The 17257-nt window shown below is 36.8% G+C and overlaps 1 protein-coding gene across 3 annotated transcripts in view; it reads right to left on the bottom strand.

The window, feature by feature from the left end:
* The window catches only part of LOC134227432 (zinc finger protein 704), a 302312-nt gene that overhangs the window by 105029 nt on the left and 180026 nt on the right, over positions 1 to 17257 (bottom strand). For all 3 annotated transcript variants that reach the window (XM_062708925.1, XM_062708923.1, XM_062708924.1), the window contains one exon: positions 14272 to 14657. In XM_062708925.1, the coding sequence (XP_062564909.1) occupies positions 14272 to 14657 (386 nt within the window). The remainder of the gene's footprint in view (positions 1 to 14271; positions 14658 to 17257) is intronic.

The raw sequence follows: 17257 nt of genomic DNA, 5'->3' as shown, positions 1-17257 counted from the left end.
GGAAATTCAGAAGAATTTCCCAAGGAAATTCAGAAGAATTTCCCAAGGAAATTCAGAAGAATTTCCCAAGGAAATTCAGAAGAATTTCCCAAGGAAATTCAGAAGAATTTCCCAAGGAAATTCAGAAGAATTTCCCAAGGAAATTCAGAAGAATTTCCCAAGGAAATTCAGAAGAATTTCCCAAGGAAATTCAGAAGAATTTCCCAAGGGAATTCGGAAGAATTTCCCGAAGAATTTCCCAAGGAAAGGAATTCCCAAGGGAAGGAATTCCCAAGGAAATTCGGAAGAATTTCCCAAGGAAATTCGGAAGAATTTCTCAAGGAAATTTGGAAGAAGAAAATCGGAAGAATTTCCCAAGGAAATTCAGAAGAATTTCCCAAGGAAATTCAGAAGAACTTCTAAAGGAAATTCGGAAGAATTTCCCAAGGAAATTCAGAAGAATTTCCCAAGGAATTTTCCAAGGAACTTAGAAGAATTTCCCAAGGGAATTCAAAAGAATTTGCCAAGGAAATTTAGAAGAATTTCCCAAGGAAATTCAGAAGAATTTCCCAAGGAAATTCAGAAGAATTTCCCAAGGAAATTCAGAAGAATTTCCCAAGGAAATTCAGAAGAATTTCCCAAGGAAATTCAGAAGAATTTCCCAAGGAAATTCAGAAGAATTTCCCAAGGAAATTCAGAAGAATTCCCCAAGGAAATTCAGAAGAATTTCCCAAGAATTCAGAAGAATTTCCCAATGAAATTCAGAAGAATTCCCCAAGGAAATACGGAAGAATTTTCCAAGGAAATACGGAAGAATTTTCCAAGGAAATTCGGAAGAATTTCCCAAGGAAATTCGGAAGAATTTCCCAAGAATATTCAGCACAATTTCCCAAGGAAATTCAGAATAATTTCCAAAGGAAATTCAGAAGAATTTCCCAAGAAATTCAGAAGAATTTCCCAAGGAAATTCAGAAGACTTTCCCAAGGAAATTCAGAAGAATCTCAAGGAAATTCAGAAGAATTTCCCAAGGAAATTCAGAAGAATTTCCCAAGGAAATTCAGAAGAATTTCCCAAGGAAATTCAGAAGAATTTCCCAAGGAAATTCAGAAGAATTTCCCAAGGAAATTCAGAAGAATTTCCCAAGGAAATTCAGAAGAATTTCCCAAGGAAATTCAGAAGAATTTCCCAAGGAAATTCAGAAGAATTTCCCAAGGAAATTCAGAAGAATTTCCCAAGGGAATTCAGAAGAATTTCCCAAGGAAATTCAGAAGAATTTCCCAAGGAAATTCAGAAGAATTTCCCAAGGAAATTCAGAAGAATTTCCCAAGGAAATTCAGAAGAATTTCCCAAGGAAATTCAGAAGAATTTCCCAAGGAAATTCAGAAGAATTTCCCAAGGAAATTCAGAAGACTTTCCCAAGGAAATTCAGAAGACTTTCCCAAGGAAATTCAGAAGAATCTCCAAGGAAATTCAGAAGAATTTCCCAAGGAAATTCAGAAGAATTTCCCAAGGAAATTCAGAAGAATTTCCCAAGGAAATTCAGAAGAATTTCCCAAGGAAATTCAGAAGAATTTCCCAAGGAAATTCAGAAGAAATTTCTCCCAAGGAAATTCAGAAGAAATTTCTCCCAAGGAAATTCAGAGGAAATTTAGAAGAATTTCCCAAGGAAATTCAGGAGAATTTCCCAAGGAAATTCAGAAGAATTTCCCAAGAAAATTTGGAAGAATTTCCCAAGAAATTTCAGAAGAATTTCCCAAGGAATTTCAGAAGAATTTCCCAAGGAAATTCAGAAGAATTTCCCAAGGAAATTCAGAAGAATTTCTGAGAAATTCAGAAGACTTTCCCAAGGAAATTCAGAAGACTTTCCCAAGGAAATTCAGAAGAATTTCCCAAGGAAATTCAGAAGAACTTCCCAAGGAAATTCAGAAGAATTTCCCAAGGAAATTCAGAAGAATTTCCCAAGGAAATTCAGAAGAATTTCCCAAGGAAATTCAGAAGAATTTCTGAAATTCAGAAGACTTTCCCAAGGAAATTCAGAAGAATTTCCCGGGGAAATTCCGAAAAACTTCTCGAGAAAGAAGAATTTACCAAGGAAATTCAGAAGAATTTCCCAAGGAAATTTTCTTTTGTTTTCCAAGGAAATTCTTCTGAATTTCCTTGGGAAATTCTTCTGAATTTCCTTGGAAAATTCTTCTGAATTTCCTTGGGAAATTCTTCTGAATTTTCTTGGGAAATTCTTCTGAATTTCCTTGGGAAATTCTTCTGAATTTCCTTGGGAAATTCTTCTGAATTTCCTTGGGAAATTCTTCCAATTTTCCTTGAGAAATTCTTCCAATTTTCCTTGGGAAATTCTTCCGAATTTCCTTGGGAATTCCTTTCCTTGGGAAATTCTTCGGGAAATTCTTCCGAATTCCCTTGGGAAATTCTTCCGAATTCCCTTGGGAAATTCTTCCGAATTTCCTTGGGAATTTCGGATTTCTGAAGGATAATGCTACTAATTTCTTTTTTTTTTCGAATTTCCAAAGGAGAAGTTCTTCCGAATTTCCACAGAAAATTCTTTCTAATTTACTCAGGAAGCTTTTATATTTTTCCTTGTACTAGATTTTTCGAGAAATTTCTACCAACTTCTTCGTGAAACTGTTCCGAGTTTACTTGAGAAGTTTTTTCGAATTTCCACGGGAAATTGTTTTTAATTTCTTCAGGATTTTTTTTTTCAATTTGCGTTGCAAATTCTTGCGAATTTGCTTAGGAAATTTTCCAAATTTCTTTGGAAAATTTTTCCGAGTTTCTTTTCTTGAAGAAATTTTCTCAAGAATTTTCTGAAGAAATTTAAAAGAATTTTCCGAAGAAATTTAAAAGAATTTTCCAAATATTCTGAGGAATTAAAAATTCTTTTAAATTTCTTCGGAAAGTTCTTTCAATTCTCCTCGGGAAACTCGTCAGGTTTGTTTTAGAAAATTCTTCCGCATTGCCTCAAGAATCGTAAAAAAATCCTCTGAATCGGGAAATTCCTTAGAACTTCTTCGGGAATTACCTTCCTTGAGTATTAAATTTCTATGGAAAGTTTTCTGAATAACAAAAGAAATTCCTTCTTAATTTTCATGGGAAATTCTACTAACTTTTGGCGCTTCGAAGTCCAACGGTTAAAAATCCGAAAAACCGGTACGTGATTAATTTTGTTGATAACTGAATGGCGCGTGTAGTTTCATGGATTTGAATGCGATAACTCGACCTGTGAAAAACGAAAGAATTTCTCAAGGAAATTCCGAAGAATTTCCCTTGGAAATTCCGAAGAATTTCCCTTGGAAATTCCGAAGAATTTCCCGTGGAAATTCCGAAGATTTTCCCGAGGAAATTCCAAAGAATTTCCCTTGAAAATTCCGAATAATTTCCCTTGGAAATTCCGAAGAATTTCGCTTAGAAATTCAGAAGAATTTCCCTTGGAATTTCAGAAGAATTTCCCAAGGAAATTCAGAAGAATTTCCCAAGGAAATTCCGAAGAATTTTCCTTGGAAATTCAGAAGAATTTCCCGGAGAAATTCAGAAGAATTTCCCAAGGAAATTCCGAAGAATTTCCCCAGGAAATTTAGAAGAATTTCTCCAGGAAATTCAGAAGAATTTCCCAAGGAAATTCAGAAGAATTTCCCAAGGAAATTCAGAAGAATTTCCCAAGGAAATTCAGAAGAATTTCCCAAGGAAATTCAGAAGAATTTCCCAAGGAAATTCAGAAGAATTTCCCAAGGAAATTCAGAAGAATTTCCCAAGGAAATTCAGAAGAATTTCCCAAGGAAATTCAGAAGAATTTCCCAAGGAAATTCAGAAGAATTTCCCAAGGAAATTCAGAAGAATTTCCCAAGGAAATTCAGAAGAATTTCCCAAGGAAATTCAGAAGAATTTCCCAAGGAAATTCAGAAGAATTTCCCAAGGAAATTCAGAAGAATTTCCCAAGGAAAGAAAATTCAGAAGAATTGCCCACGGAAAGGAAATTCAGAAGAATTTCCCAAGGAAATTCAGAAGAATTTCCCAAGGAAATTCAGAAGAATTTCCCAAGGAAATTCAGAAGAATTTCCCAAGGAAATTCAGAAGAATTTCCCAAGGAAACTCAGGAGAATTTCCCAAGCGAATTCAGAAGAATTTCCCAAGGAAATTCAGAAGAATTTCCCAAGGAAATTCAGAAGAATTTCCCAAGGAAATTCAGAAGAATTTCCCAAGGAAATTCAGAAGAATTTCCCAAGGAAATTCAGAAGAATTTCCCAAGGAAATTCAGAAGAATTTCCCAAGGAAATTCAGAAGAATTTCCCAAGGAAATTCAGAAGAATTTCCCAAGGAAATTCAGAAGAATTTCCCAAGGAAATTCAGAAGAATTTCCCAAGGAAATTCAGAAGAATTTCCCAAGGAAATTCAGAAGAATTTCCCAAGGAAATTCAGAAGACTTTCCCAAGGAAATTCAAAAGACTTTCCCAAGGAAATTCAGAAGAATTTCCCAAGGAAATTCAGAAGAATTTCCCAAGGAAATTCAGAAGAATTTCCCAAGGAAATTCAGAAGAATTTCCCAAGGAAATTCAGAAGAATTTCCCAAGGAAATTCAGAAGAATTTCCCAAGGAAATTCAGAAGAATTTCCCAAGGAAATTCAGAAGAATTTCCCAAGGAAATTCAGAAGAATTTCCCAAGGAAATTCAGAAGAATTTCCCAAGGAAATTCAGAAGAATTTCCCAAGGAAATTCAGAAGAATTTCCTAAGGAATTCGGAGAATTTCCCAAGGAATTCCCAAGGAAGGAATTCCCTAAGAAATTCGGAAGAATTCCCCAAGGAAAATTCGAAGAATTTCCCACGGAAAATTGGAAGAATTTCCCAAGGAAATTCGGAAGAATTTCCCAAGGAAATTCAGAAGAATTTCCCAAGGAAATTCAGAAGAATTTCCCAAGGAAATTCAGAAGAATTTCCCAAGGAAATTCAGAAGAATTTCCCAAGGAAATTCAGAAGAATTTCCCAAGGAAATTCAGAAGAATTTCCCAAGGAAATTCAGAAGAATTTCCCAAGGAAATTCAGAAGAATTTCCCAAGGAAATTCAGAAGAATTTCCCAAGGAAATTCAGAAGAATTTCCCAAGGAAATTCAGAAGAATTTCCCAAGGAAATTCAGAAGAATTTCCCAAGGAAATTCAGAAGAATTTCCCAAGGAAATTCAGAAGAATTTCCCAAGGAAATTCAGAAGAATTTCCCAAGGAAATTCAGAAGAATTTCCCAAGGAAATTCAGAAGAATTTCCCAAGGAAATTCAGAAGAATTTCCCAAGGAAATTCAGAAGAATTTCCCAAGGAAATTCAGAAGAATTTCCCAAGGAAATTCAGAAGAATTTCCCAAGGAAATTCAGAAGAATTTCCCAAGGAAATTCAGAAGAATTTCCCAAGGAAATTCAGAAGAATTTCCCAAGGAAATTCAGAAGAATTTCCCAAGGAAATTCAGAAGAATTTCCCAAGGAAATTCAGAAGAATTTCCCAAGGAAATTCAGAAGAATTTCCCAAGGAAATTCAGAAGAATTTCCCAAGGAAATTCAGAAGAATTTCCCAAGGAAATTCAGAAGAATTTCCCAAGGAAATTCAGAAGAATTTCCCAAGGAAATTCAGAAGAATTTCCCAAGGAAATTCAGAAGAATTTCCCAAGGAAATTCAGAAGAATTTCCCAAGGAAATTCAGAAGAATTTCCCAAGGAAATTCAGAAGAATTTCCCAAGGAAATTCAGAAGAATTTCCCAAGGAAATTCAGAAGAATTTCCCAAGGAAATTCAGGAGAATTTCCAAGTAAATTCAGGAGAATTTCCCAAGGAAATTCAGAAGAATTTCCCAAGGAAATTCAGAAGAATTTCCCAAGGAAATTCAGAAGAATTTCCCAAGGAAATTCAGAAGAATTTCCCAAGGAAATTCAGAAGAATTTCCCAAGGAAATTCAGAAGAATTTCCCAAGGAAATTCAGAAGAATTTCCCAAGGAAATTCAGAAGAATTTCCCAAGGAAATTCAGAAGAATTTCCCAAGGAAATTCAGAAGAATTTCCCAAGGAAATTCAGAAGAATTTCCCAAGGAAATTCAGAAGAATTTCCCAAGGAAATTCAGAAGAATTTCCCAAGGAAATTCAGAAGAATTTCCCAAGGAAATTCAGAAGAATTTCCCAAGGAAATTCAGAAGAATTTCCCAAGAAAGTTCAGAAGAATTTTTAAGGAAATTCAGAAGAATCTCCAAGGAAATTCAGAAGAATTTCCCAAGGAAATTCAGAAGAATTTCCCAAGGAAATTCAGAAGAATTTCCCAAGGAAATTCAGAAGAATTTCCCAAGGAAATTCAGAAGAATTTCCCAAGGAAATTCAGAAGAATTTCCCAAGGAAATTCAGAAGAATTTCCCAAGGAAATTCAGAAGAATTTCCCAAGGAAATTTTCTTTTGTTTTCCAAGGAAATTCTTCTGAATTTCCTTGGGAAATTCAGAAATTTTCTGAAAAATTCTTCTGAATTTCCTTGGGAAATTCTTCTGAATTTCTTGGAAATTCTTCTGAATTTCCTTGGGAAATTTTCTGAATTTCTTGGAAATTTTTCTGAATTTCTTGGGAAATTCTTCTGAATTTCCTTGGGAAATTCTTCTGAATTTCCTTGGGAAATTCTTCTGAATTTCCTTGGGAAATTCTTCCGATTTTCCTTGGGAAATTCTTCCAATTTTCCTTGAGAAATTCTTCCAATTTTCCTTGGGAAATTCTTCCGAATTTCCTTGGGAATTCCTTTCCTTGGGAAATTCTTCGGGAAATTCTTCCGAATTCCCTTGGGAAATTCTTCCGAATTCCCTTGGGAAATTCTTCCGAATTCCCTTGGGAAATTCTTCCAAATTTCCTTGGGAATTTCGGATTTCTGAAGGATAATGCTACTAATTTCTTTTTTTTTTCGAATTTCCAAAGGAGAAGTTCTTCCGAATTTCCACAGAAAATTCTTTCTAATTTACTCAGGAAGCTTTTATATTTTTCCTTGTACTAGATTTTTCGAGAAATTTCTACCAACTTCTTCGTGAAACTGTTCCGAGTTTACTTGAGAAGTTTTTTTCGAATTTCCACGGGAAATTGTTTTTAATTTCTTCAGGATTTTTTTTTTCAATTTGCGTTGCAAATTCTTGCGAATTTGCTTAGGAAATTTTCCAAATTTCTTTGGAAAATTTTTCCGAGTTTCTTTTCTTGAAGAAATTTTCTCAAGAATTTTCTGAAGAAATTTAAAAGAATTTTCCGAAGAAATTTAAAAGAATTTTCCAAATATTCTGAGGAATTAAAAATTCTTTTAAATTTCTTCGGAAAGTTCTTTCAATTCTCCTCGGGAAACTCGTCAGGTTTGTTTTAGAAAATTCTTCCGCATTGCCTCAAGAATCGTAAAAAAATCCTCTGAATCGGGAAATTCCTTAGAACTTCTTCGGGAATTACCTTCCTTGAGTATTAAATTTCTATGGAAAGTTTTCTGAATAACAAAAGAAATTCCTTCTTAATTTTCATGGGAAATTCTACTAACTTTTGGCGCTTCGAAGTCCAACGGTTAAAAAATCCGAAAAACCGGTACGTGATTAATTTTGTTGATAACTGAATGGCTCGTGTTGTTTCATGGATTTGAATGCGATAACTCGACCTGTGAAAAACGAAAGAATTTCTCAAGGAAATTCAGAAGAATTTCCCAAGGAAATTCAGAAGAATTTCCCAAGGAAATTCAGAAGAATTTCCCAAGGAAATTCAGAAGAATTTCCCAAGGAAATTCAGAAGAATTTCCCAAGGAAATTCAGAAGAATTTCCCAAGGAAATTCAGAAGAATTTCCCAAGGAAATTCAGAAGAATTTCCCAAGGAAATTCAGAAGAATTTCCCACGGAAATTCAGAAGAATTTCCCAAGGAAATTCAGAAGAATTTTAAGGAAATTCAGAAGATTTTCTCAAGGAAATTCAGAATAATTTCCCAAGGAAATTCAGAACAATTTCCCAAGGAAATTCAGAAGAATTTCCCAAGGAAATTCAGAATAATTTCCCAAGGAAATTCAGAAGAATTTCCCAAGGAAATTCAGAAGAATTTCCCAAGGAAATTCAGAAGAATTTCCCAGGGAAATTCAGAAGAATTTCCCAGTGAAATTCAGAAGCATTTCCCAGTGAAATTCAGAAGAATTTCCCAAGGAAATTCAGAAGAATTTCCCACGGAACTTCAGAAGAATTTCCCAAAGGAAATTCAGTAGAATTTCCCAAGGAAATTCAGAAGAATTTCCCAAGGAAATTCAGAAGAATTTCCCAAGGAAATTCAGAAGAATTTCCCAAGGAAATTCAGAAGGATTTCCCAAAAATATTCAGAAGAATTTCCCAAGCTAATTCAGAAGAATTTCCCAAGGAAATTCAGAAGAATTTCCCAAGGAAATTCAGAAGAATTTCCCAAGGAAATTCAGAAGAATTTCCCAAGGAAATTCAGAAGAATTTCCCAAGGAAATTCAGAAGAATTTCCCAAGGAAATTCAGAAGAATTTCCCGAGGAAATTCAGAAGAATTTCCCGAGGAAATTCAGAAGAATTTCCCGAGGAAATTCAGAAGAATTTCCCGAGGAAATTCAGAAGAATTTCCCGAGGAAATTCAGAAGAATTTCCCGAGGAAATTCAGAAGAATTTCCCGAGGAAATTCAGAAGAATTTCCCGAGGAAATTCAGAAGAATTTCCCAAGGAAATTCAGAAGAATTTCCCAAGGGAATTCAGAAGAATTTACCAAGGAAATTCAGAAGAGTTTCCCAAGGAAATTCAGAAGCATTTCCCAAAAAAAATCAGAACAATTTTCTAAAGAATTTCAGAACAATTTCCCAAGGAATTCAGAAAAAAATCCCAAGGAAATTCAGAACAATTTCCCAAGAAAATTCAGCACAATTTCCCAAGGAAATTCAGAATAATTTCCAAAGGAAATTTGGAACAATTTCCCAAAAAAATTCAGAACAATTTACCAAGGAAATTCAGAACAATTTCCCAAGGAATTTCAGAACATTTTTCCAAAGAAAACCAGAAGAATTTCCCAAGAAAAATCGTAAGAAATTCCCAAGGAAATTCAGAAGAATTTCCCATGAAATTCAGAAGAATTTACCAAGGAAATTCCGAATAGATTCCAAGGAAATTCGAAACAATTTCCCAAAAAAATTCAGAAGAATTTGCCAAGGAAATTCAGAAGAATTTCCCAAGGAATTTCAGAAGAATTTTCCAAGGAAATTCGAAATAATTTCCCACCTAAATTCCGAAGAATTTCCCACGGAAATTCCGAAGAATTTCCCAAGGAAATTCCGAAGAATTTCCCAAAAAAATTCAGAACAATTTCCCATGAATTCAGAAGAATTTCCCAAGGAAATTCAGAAGAATTTCCCAAGGAAATTCAGAAGAATTTCCCAAGAAAATTCAGAAAAATTTCCCAAAGAAAATCAGAAGAATTTCCCAAAGAAAATCAGAAGAATTTCCCAAAGAAATTCAGAAGAATTTCCCAAGGAAATTCAGAAGAATTTCCCAAGGAAATTCAGAAGAATTTCCCAAGGAAATTCAGAAGAATTTCCCAAGGAAATTCAGAAGAATTTCCCAAGGAAATTCAGAAGAATTTCCCAAGGAAATTCAGAAGAATTTCCCAAGGAAATTCAGAAGAATTTCCCAAGGAAATTCAGAAGAATTTCCCAAGGAAATTCAGAAGAATTTCCCAAGGAAATTCAGAAGAATTTCCCAAGGAAATTCAGAAGAATTTCCCAAGGAAATTCAGAAGAATTTCCCAAGGAAATTCAGAAGAATTTCCCAAGGAAATTCAGAAGAATTTCCCAAGGAAATTCAGAAGAATTTCCCAAGGAAATTCAGAAGAATTTCCCAAGAAATTCAAAAGAATTTCCCAAGGAAATTCAGAAGAATTTCCCCGAAATTCAGAAGAATTTCCCGAGGAAATTCAGAAGAATTTCCCGAGGAAATGAAATTCGGAAGAATTTCCCGAGGAAATGAAATTCGGAAGAATTTCCCGAGGAAATTCAGGAGAATTTCCCGAGGAAATTCAGAAGAATTTCCCAAGAAAATTCTGAAGAATTTCCTGAGAAAATCCAGATGAATTTCCCGAGAAAATTCAGAAGAATTTCCCGAGAAAATTCAGAAGAATTTCTCGAGGAAATTCAGAGGAATTTCCCTAGGAAATACAGAAGAATTTCCCGAAGAAATTCTGAAGAATTTCAGAGGCATTTCCCGAGGAAATTCAGAGGAATTTCCCAAGGAAATTCAGAAAAATTTCCCAAGGAAATTCAGAAGAATTTCCCAAGGAAATTCAGAAGAATTTCCCAAGGAAATTCAGAAGAATTTCCCAAGGAAATTCAGAAGAATTTCCCAAGGAAATTCAGAAGAATTTCCCAAGGAAATTCAGAAGAATTTCCCAAGGAAATTCAGAAGAATTTCCCGAAGAAATTCAGAAGAATTTCCTAAGGAAATTCAGAAGAATTTCCCAAGGAAATTCAGAAGAATTTACCAAGGAAATTCAGAAGAGTTTCCCAAGGAAATTCAGAAGCATTTCCCAAGAAAAATCAGAACAATTTTCCAAAGAATTTCAGAACAATTTCCCAAGGAATTCAGAAAAAAATCCCAAGGAAATTCAGAACAATTTCCCAAGGAAATTCAGAACATTTTTCCAAGGAAATTCAGAACATTTTTCCAAGGAATTTCAGAATAACTTCCCAAGGAAATTCAGAACAATTCAGAAGAATTTCCAAAGGAAATTTATAACCATTTCCCAAAAAAAATCAGAACAATTTCCCAAGGAAATTCACAAGAATTTTCCAAGGAAATTAACAAGAATTTCCCAAGGAAATTCAGAAGAATTTCCCAAGGAGATTCAGAAGAATTTCCCAAGAAGATTCAGAAGAATTTCCCAAGGAGATTTAGAAGAATTTCCCAAGGAAATTCAGAAGAATTTCCCAAGGAAATTCAGAAGAATTTCCCAAGGAAATTCAGAAGAATTTTCCAAGGAAATTCAGAAGAATTTCCCAAGGACATTCAGAAGAATTTCCCAAGGAAATTCAGAAGAATGTTCCAAGGAAATTCACAAAATTTCCCAAGGAAATTCACAAAAATTTCCCAAGGAAATTCACAAGAATTTCCCAAGGAAATTCACAAGAATTTCCCAAGGAAATTCACAAGAATTTCCCAAGGAAATTCACAAGAATTTCCCGAGGAAATTCACAAGAATTTCCCGAGGAAATTCAAATAACTTTCCCAAGGAAATTCAGAAGAATTTCCCAAGGAAATTCAGAAGAATTTCCCAAGGAAATTCAGAAGAATTTCCCAAGGAAATTCAGAAGAATTTCCCAAGGAAATTCAGAAGAATTTCCCAAGGAAATTCAGAAGAATTTCCCAAGGAAATTCAGAAGAATTTCCCAAGGAAATTCAGAAGAATTTCCCAAGGAAATTCAGAAGAATTTCCCAAGGAAATTCAGAAGAATTTCCCAAGGAAATTCAGAAGAATTTCTCAAGGAAATTCAGAAGAATTTCCCAAGGAAATTCAGAAGAATTTCCCAAGGAAATTCAGAAGAATTTCCCAAGGAAATTCAGAAGAATTTCCCAAGGAAATTCAGAAGAATTTCCCAAGGAAATTCAGAAGAATTTCCCAAGGAAATTCAGAAGAATTTCCCAAGGAAATTCAGAAGACTTTCCCAAGGAAATTCAGAAGAATTTCCCAAGGAAATTCAGAAGAATTTCCCAAGGAAATTCAGAAGGATTTCCCAAGGAAATTCAGAAGAATTTCCCAAGGAAATTCAGAAGACTTTCCCAAGGAAATTCAAAAGACTTTCCCAAGGTAATTCAGAAGAATTTCCCAAGGAAATTCAGAAGAATTTCCCAAGGAAATTCAGAAGAATTTCCCAAGGAAATTCAGAAGAATTTCCCAAGGAAATTCAGAAGAATTTCCCAAGGAAATTCAGAAGAATTTCCCAAGGAAATTCAGAAGAATTTCCCAAGGAAATTCACAAGAATTTCCCAAGGAAATTCACAAGAATTTCCCAAGGAAATTCACAAGAATTTCCCAAGGAAATTCAGAAGAATTTCCCAAGGAAATTCAGAAGAATTTCTCAAGAAATTTCCCTTTGGAAATTCGGTGAAATTTCCCTTCGGAAATTCGAAGGAATTTCCCTTTAGAGATTCGAAGGAATTTCCCTTCGGAAATTCGAAGGAATTTCCCTTCGGAAATTTGAAGGCATTTTCTTTCGGAAATTCGAAGGAATTTCCCTTCGGAAATTCGAAGGAATTTTCCTTCGGAAATTCGAAGGAATTTCCCTTCGGAAATTCTAAGGAATTTCCCTTCGGAAATTCGAAGGAATTTCCCTTCGGAAATTCGAAGGAATTTCCCTTCGGAAATTCGAAGGAATTTCCCTTCGGAGATTCGAAGGAATTTCCCTTCAGAAATTCCAAGGAATTTCCCTTCGGAAATTCGAAGGAATTTCCCTTCGTAAATTCAGAGAAATATCCTCTCGTAAATTCAGAGGAATTACCCCTCGGAAATTCGGAGACATTTTCCTCCGGAAATTCGGATAAATTTTAAAGCGGAAAATTCTGAGAAGTGGAAAGTGGAAATTCGGAAGAATTTCTCCGAATTTCCAGTGCGAAATTTCTCTTTGGAAATTAGGATAAATTTCCCTTTGGAAATCCTGAAAAATTTTCTTCCGGAAATTCTGAGAAATTTCCTTTCGGAATTTTGGAGAAATGTCTTTTCGGAAATTCGAAGCGGTTTCCTTTCGGAAATTTGGAGGAAATTCCCATCGGAAGTTCGGAATTTCCCCTCGGAGGAGGAATTTTTCCTCGGAAATTGGGAGGAATTTCTCCTCGGAAATTCGGAGGAATTTCCTTTCATAAATTCGGAGGTATTCCCCTTCGGAAATTCGGAGGATTTTCCCTTCGAATTCGAAAATTTGTAGGAATTTCCCTTCGGAATTTCCCTTCAAAAAAATTGTTTAGGAAAATTAAAGCTATCCTAATTGTAGAAATACAAAGAAAAATAATTTATATAATTTTCATCCCAAAGACGCTCGAAAAAGAATTTGTCAGAAAATATTTACTAATTTATGCTTTTATAACTCATAATTTGTTCACCACTTCATCCTCATTTTCCTCTATAAGTTTTTCGCAAACCAATCACAATTCCACCGCCCAACGTCACAACCACTTTTCAATCAAACCGAGACCACGCACGTCTCGAACACAGCTGATCAAACCTATTCCAGTTGCTACGCGCGAGAAGCATTGGGGCCCGACGACGCGGTCTACCTAGGGCTGCCAATCGGTTGAATAATTTTCACGCTAATGTAACATTGGCGCCCAACAGCCTGTTTTCTGTTGTTGTTATGATTGTTACGGCTGCCTAGCGCTGTTGTGGCCGACGTAGGTTTTCCGCATACATAGCTCACATACAACCGTGCCGCACCGACCGGTACCAGCCCGCGTCCACCTTTCGGTCACCGTATGGTGATAAAAAGTCCACACGTGCAGCGGCTGCCTCGTGCCTGGCGAACCTCTGCTAGTGCTTCTACCGATTTGCTGCTGTCGAACCAGTAGTGCCTCAGGAATTCGCAACATTTCACGACCACTGGGTGGTTCCCACTGCGGTGCGGTATGAAGGGAGCGAGAGTGAAGCCCATCAAATGGACAACTTATCGCAAATTGTCGGCAATTTTTCCACCACACTAACGCGTTGTGGGGGCATTTGGCGTAAAAGGTAATTAGAAGAGACGGTAGGTAATTCTCAGGTATCGACGGCGGGCATTTCTACTGAACTGAAGAAATTCACGTGATTGGAAGATTGTTTGACAAATTATTGCTGAGCTGGCAACGTGATCTGTGCGGCCAGACGCAGCGGCACTGCATCCAGATGATGGAAATTCGAGTAGTGCAATATGTTTGCAAAATGATGTTTCAAATTTCTTGTTGTTGGAGTAATCGCTTGTCAAGCGATATTCTATATGCTATAGCCTTAATTATTAGGCAACAAAAATGACCAAGTACGTAGTTCGGCCTCAAAAACATCATATCAGCCTAATAATAACATTTTTGAAAAACATCTAATTCAAATCAGTTTTTCAAAAAGTTATCCGGTTTTTATGAGTAGGTTATGCAGGTTATGCAGTAGGTTATGAGTAGGTTATTGAAGTCATTAGGCATTGGACTTTATTAAATTCATTCGCTATTGTAAATTTCTAAAATCTAAGATTTTTCATAGATTTAAAAAACGGCAATGAAGGAAAACAGAACCAAGTAATTGACACTTACCCGTCGCTTCCGTGGCATGTCCTCGTTGTAGTCCATTCCGATGCCCTCGTCCGAGGCGGAGATCGATGTGGTCCTGGGACCGCGAATCACAATATCGTTGGTGGTACCGTTGGCGTTGGCAGTGTTGGTGTTGTTGTTGTTGGTGGTGGTGCTGTTGTTGTTGTTGTTGTTGTTATTGTTGCTGTTATTGCCTGGTGGGCTGCCGCCATTGCTGTGAATTCCGCTACTGCTACTGCTGACACTGCTGTTGCTGCTGCTGCTGCTACTGACGGCGCTACTGTTCGGTGATGTGGAATGTCCATCTTCGCTGAGTGGTGGCGTGGTCGAACCGGTGCTCCAGGAGGTGCTGCTACTGCCGGAGCTGGTGCCCAGAATGGGTTCCCAACCTGTTGTGCGAGAAAAAAGAAGTGCCTGTTTTACAGAATTCCTTATGACATACAGATTATGGACATTACACAAACATTTCCCAAAAAATTAAAAAAATTGAAAAAAATGGATCTCCAACTAAAAAACTAACTGTACACACTTTAATCATTTCACAGATTTCGGTGAATTTTGCTTCAATTCACCGAAATCTCAACAGCAGAACTGTTCGGTAATTATTTCACCAAATTTTCTGCGATTTTTCCTTTGTTCAACTGTCAAAACCACCGAAAATCTGTAAACTTATTCACCGAACAGTTCTGCTGTTGAGATTTCGGTGAAATTTCACAGAAATCTGTGATTTATTTTAAGTGTGTAGGTAATCCTTAACTACCGTAATTTGAAAAGGTCGCCACTATTTTCTGAAAGATGTTTTAACGAGTAGTACTCATCAGACCCTATAACAGTAAAATGTAAAACTTGTATGGTGTAATTAGGCGCATACGTTAGTTTGTTATATTGCGGCAGTGCAGAGCATGATATTCGAGAGCATCTTTTCTTGTTTCTTCTAAATTGACTATTATTCAATATCTGATGATGGCTGAATGGAGTAAGCCGAAACGATATTAAAACACGGCAATTGTGTATTTTTCTTCACCGATAAAAATCTACAAACCAGAAAATATATTTCCAACTACTTGTTGATGTCGTCCGCCAAACAAAAACAAAAATGCCTTTGGGGAGACCGTTTATGGCAACTAAAAACAGAGTCACCGCTAGAAACAGACGTACGTAGGTTACCAGTCTCCTCCAGCTAGGTCCTTGACACAGAGTTGCTGATAAAGATTCCAAAAAGCCGGCGGAAAAGAAAGTTGCGGATAAATACAAGAATATTTACCAAAGAAGCTCCACTCCACCAACTGCACTAGGGGGCCCAGGTGCGGTACAAGCCTTCGAAATTGTTTGCCTTGGACGAAAGCGTTCTGAAGTACGTTCCCTAAGCCGTTAATCCGGTTGAGAAATGTTGTTTTCCTCATGAGGGGTAGGTTCTCCAACATTTAAGATTCAATATGCTGGTAAATGAGTGCGTTATCCAATCGTGCGTTATGAAGCAATCGACCTGCTGAATTCGGGAGCATAGTAATTTGAGGAGACTTACTTTACAAAATAAACTCCCCATGGGCAATGACCGCTTCGGTATATTGCAAAGGGTACTTCCACGTGGGTTTCACAGCTCTTCGATTTTCTTTAGACCATCATCTGAGAGCTTAGCGCCTAGTTTCGAGAAATCCTTCTGTCCTCAATCAATCTCTTTAAGGGATTTATTATGTATTGTCTTGGCGACCCAACAGAATTAATCATTTCTTTCAAAAATGTCCAGAACTTGCTAAATAACATCAATTAAAATGCTTCCAAACATGTACGTACGTCGTACATTCTTTTCCTACGAGTTTTACGGTAACCGAAACCTACCATATAGATGGAAATACTCTAGCTCGAGTATAAATCCGAAACTAAGCATTAGCTATTGCTGTCCATCACTGGGCTTTATCTGGGGCGGCTCAGTTTTTCCACCTTTAGTCTTATGTTCAATGAACCCATTTCCAAACGTAAACTCATCGAAGTCTTCGGGGTCTTAATGGATCGAGAGCTGACTTCTATTCTTTACTTTAGTGCGGTCAAATGCGGCGCCAGGTCTAGGATCAACCTAATCAAAACCATAACAGGTTAAATTTTCCAAAATTTGTATGGACTCCCCTAAACTGTCCACGTGGTACAACAGGGCCATCCGGCATCAAAACGGCTAGGAGCTGATCGATAACAGGCTGTGCTATAAGGGTTAGAGCTTACATACTGACAAGCCACCTCGTATAATTCAGCCACCTCCGGAGATTGAGATTACAAGATTCCTCTCCAGTGGCCGTCGCCGGTCTCCCCCTTGTGATTCAAGTCCACTGGTACTCCTCAACTGCCAACGTAAAACGCTCCATCTCACAGCGCTTTCAAAGAAGGGGAAATACCAAGGTTCTACAACATAGGTCAGTTGCGGAATTGCTGAACACTGTTTTGCCAGACTGGAGCATCGATACACTGACAGGTTGCTTTTGCACCGTGGTATTCGGTTAGCTATGTCCGGAAACGGCCTGATTATTTCCGACAGTCTGCCAATGCCACATTCGTCTGTTCTCATTCTATCGGACTCGGCCAATAGCGACCCTGATCACCCTAAACACCCCAGTATCCAAAGAATCCTTGAAAACAGGTCTAGTACTAACACCTGTGCTTGAACTCCAGGGCATCGCAGAATTCCGAAGAACACCGTATTAAAAATTAGATTAAGAAATCTTTTCCATCAAATTGAAAGTTCCAATGGGCTAGATCATCTTCTCCACACGTCAGGAAAATTGGAGGCACTGCCAGTACCTGGATCGAGCTGGAGAACTTTAAGGAACAACAACTGATCTCTAGATTTCGGAACAATTACACAAGTGTGAAGCACGGATTCCCAAATATGACGTGCCACGCGTGCCAACTATAAAATCTCGACTAGCAAACGGGACTTCCTTGAAACTTCAAGGGTGTAAATCCCAGTTCTTCAGTAACCGTAAAGTTGTGGGAGTTC

This window comes from Armigeres subalbatus, chromosome 3 (genome assembly GCF_024139115.2).
Source record: "Armigeres subalbatus isolate Guangzhou_Male chromosome 3, GZ_Asu_2, whole genome shotgun sequence".
NCBI classification, from domain to species: domain Eukaryota; kingdom Metazoa; phylum Arthropoda; class Insecta; order Diptera; family Culicidae; genus Armigeres; species Armigeres subalbatus.
This window is presented reverse-complemented; position numbering and strand designations above follow the sequence as displayed.